Source organism: Carya illinoinensis, chromosome 8, assembly GCF_018687715.1.
Source record: "Carya illinoinensis cultivar Pawnee chromosome 8, C.illinoinensisPawnee_v1, whole genome shotgun sequence".
In the NCBI taxonomy this organism is placed as follows: domain Eukaryota; kingdom Viridiplantae; phylum Streptophyta; class Magnoliopsida; order Fagales; family Juglandaceae; genus Carya; species Carya illinoinensis.
In genome coordinates, this window is record NC_056759.1 from 16,528,197 (window position 1) to 16,530,820 (window position 2,624).

A 2,624-nucleotide genomic window follows, 5' to 3' on the forward strand; every position below is an offset into this window, starting at 1 on the left:
TAAAAAAAAATGGGGCAGCATCAACATTGAGTTTATAAAAACCTGAAGGGGGTACCTGCCAGCATCCTACTTTGTGCATTGTAAAACTTGGCTCCACACTAGCTGAGAGACACGGCTTGAATGTATTGATAGCATTGTTAGCAACCTAGAAGGGGTCGAGCAGTACCTTCTCAATAGCCCATTTCTTTCTCCTGTGCCATAGTGACCATGCAATTAGGAAGAATCAGCTTAACAGTCCTTTGTCCCCGCTGTGTAGCAGTAGTAGAGCTGCATCAGGAATGGTTCTAGCAGCAGCTAAGTCAGTAACGCTAGGCATCAACTGCAGCCACACATCTCTAATATCCTGGCATTTTAGTAAAGCATGGGTACAGTCCTCAACTAGAAAATTACAGAAAGGACAGGTTGCACACTCAGTGATTTTCCTTTTCAACAGGTTTTGCTTGGAGGGGAGGCTCTCTTGACTGGCTCTCCATGCAAAAACTTCAACTTTGTTTGGAGCCTTCATGTGCCAAATTGATTTCCACGGTTTATACTTGTCTCTTGTATTGGAACTTTCGGCATTACCAAGATTATATTGAGCTGTGAGAAACCTGTATCCACTTTTAACACTATAGACCCCATTTTTTTCATGCCTCCACACCAGTGTATCTTCATGTTCACTCGGGCTTAGGAGGATTTTCAGAACATCTGAGGCTATGTTTGGATTGAAGAGAGCTCTAACTCTCGAGACATTCCACCAACTTGTATCAACATCAATTAAAGAGTTCACCCTTGTTGAAAGATCTCTACTTACTTAGGCATGTTCCTCCATGATTAAAGACTGATGGCCCGGTACCCAAATATCCTGCATATGCGAGTAACAGCCCCATTCCCGATCCTCCATTGGCAGCCTTTCATCAATAAAGTCCTAGCTTCCCGAATGCCTCTCCATGTGAAAGATGGGTTAAAACCTCTTTGAGCATAAAAAAGCGAGGAATTTGGGAAGTACTTGGCCTTCAGCAGTTTATAGACCAAATAGTCTTCTTGTTTCAGCACCCTCCAGGCCTGTTTCGCTAATAGGGCCATATTGAACCCTTTTAGATCTCTAAAGCCCATTCCGCCCCTCATTTTTGACACACATAGCTTGTTCCATGCAACCCAATGAATTCTTTGCCCATCATCTCTTTGTCCCCACCAAAACCTGGCCATCATCTTTTCTAGATCTCGGCACAAACTACTCGGAAGCTTAAAGCAACTCATGGCAAAAGAGGGAATAGAACAAGCTACAGCTTTCACTAGTATTTCCCTACCCCCTTGAGACAGGAGTTTTTCTTTCTCGCTCAGTAATCTTCTCCAAACCTGACTCTTTATCTCTCCAAATGCAATGGTTTTTGCCTTACCAACTATAGGGGGTAGTCTCAGATATTTCTCGTATTGTTGGATTGTGCTTCCACCCCACATTGCCATGACAGTTTGTCTCAAGCGGCTTGGCACATTAGAGCTGAAGATCATAGCCATTTTCTGCTTATTAATCATTTGGCCATATGCTAGTTCGTATCTCCTTAACAGCTGCTAGATATTCGCTGAAGTAGTGGTGTTGGCCTCACAAAACACTATAGAATCATCCGCAAAGAGTGTATGGTTCAAAACTGGAGCCCCGTACAGATTCTAACTCCCTTTACAGATCTATCCAACTCAGCATTCTTTAGCAAACTGACCAAAGCCTCAGTACAAATGAGAAAAAGATAAGGGGACAGTGGGTCCCCTTGTCTAAGTCCTTGAGTTGGAGAGATGGGTTCAGTGGGATTTCCATTCACTAAAATAGAAAAGGAAACTGAGGTAACACATTTCATAATAAGACCCATCAATCCACTGTTGAAACCCAGTTTTAATAGGATACACTCAAGAAAATCCCACTCTACCCGGTTATAAGCCTTAGACATGTCCAATTTCAAGGACATAAAGTCCTTCTTTCCCTCCCTTTTCTGCTTAAGGTAATGAACTAACTCGTATGCTACTAAAACATTATCAGTGATGAGGCGTCTAGGTAAAAAGGCAGTTTGTATATCAGAAATAATAGATGGCAATATGGCTTTCATTCTATTGGTAATGACTTTAGCTATTAGTTTGTAAATGACTTGTAGTTTATTTACTTGTTTATTGCACGAATAGATCAAATTTAATAATACAAAAATAGCTAGCAATGTAGAAGAGAAATTTACTATGCATGCCAGTTTAAGACAACTCTTGCAAAAATCTCAAAAGAAAATTGCCATGACAAGAAAATAGAAAAACATCTAGCTCTTAGGGGAATCATATTATCGAAATTGCAAAAAAATAAAAATCATTTTGTTCAAAGACATCCCAAGTACTTAAATATATTGCAAACCAAAATCAATAGAAACTCTAACAAGAATTCAAATTTGTCATAACAAAATGAAATTAATTAATTGTGATGACCCGCTTTTGAGTGTATTTTCGCTGAAATAGTTGTTTTATTTTAATTAATATATTAGTTATTATTTTAATTTATTTGCGTTTTAAAATTGTTAGTTTTTAATTTAATTGATGTTGTGTTTTATTTCTTTTAGTTGTTTACAGTTTTTAATATCTTCACGGCAGTTTAGTGTTGTTTTCCCGGAATG

The 2,624-nt window shown here is 38.9% G+C and overlaps 1 protein-coding gene across 1 annotated transcript; it reads right to left on the bottom strand.

The window, feature by feature from the left end:
- Positions 1 to 1,622: 1,622 nt before the first annotated feature.
- LOC122274465 (secreted RxLR effector protein 78-like) lies at positions 1,623 to 2,078 on the bottom strand. The gene has a single exon (XM_043083499.1). It carries the CDS (start codon positions 2,076 to 2,078, stop codon positions 1,623 to 1,625), a length of 456 nt encoding a protein of 151 aa, XP_042939433.1.
- Positions 2,079 to 2,624: the final 546 nt, after the last annotated feature.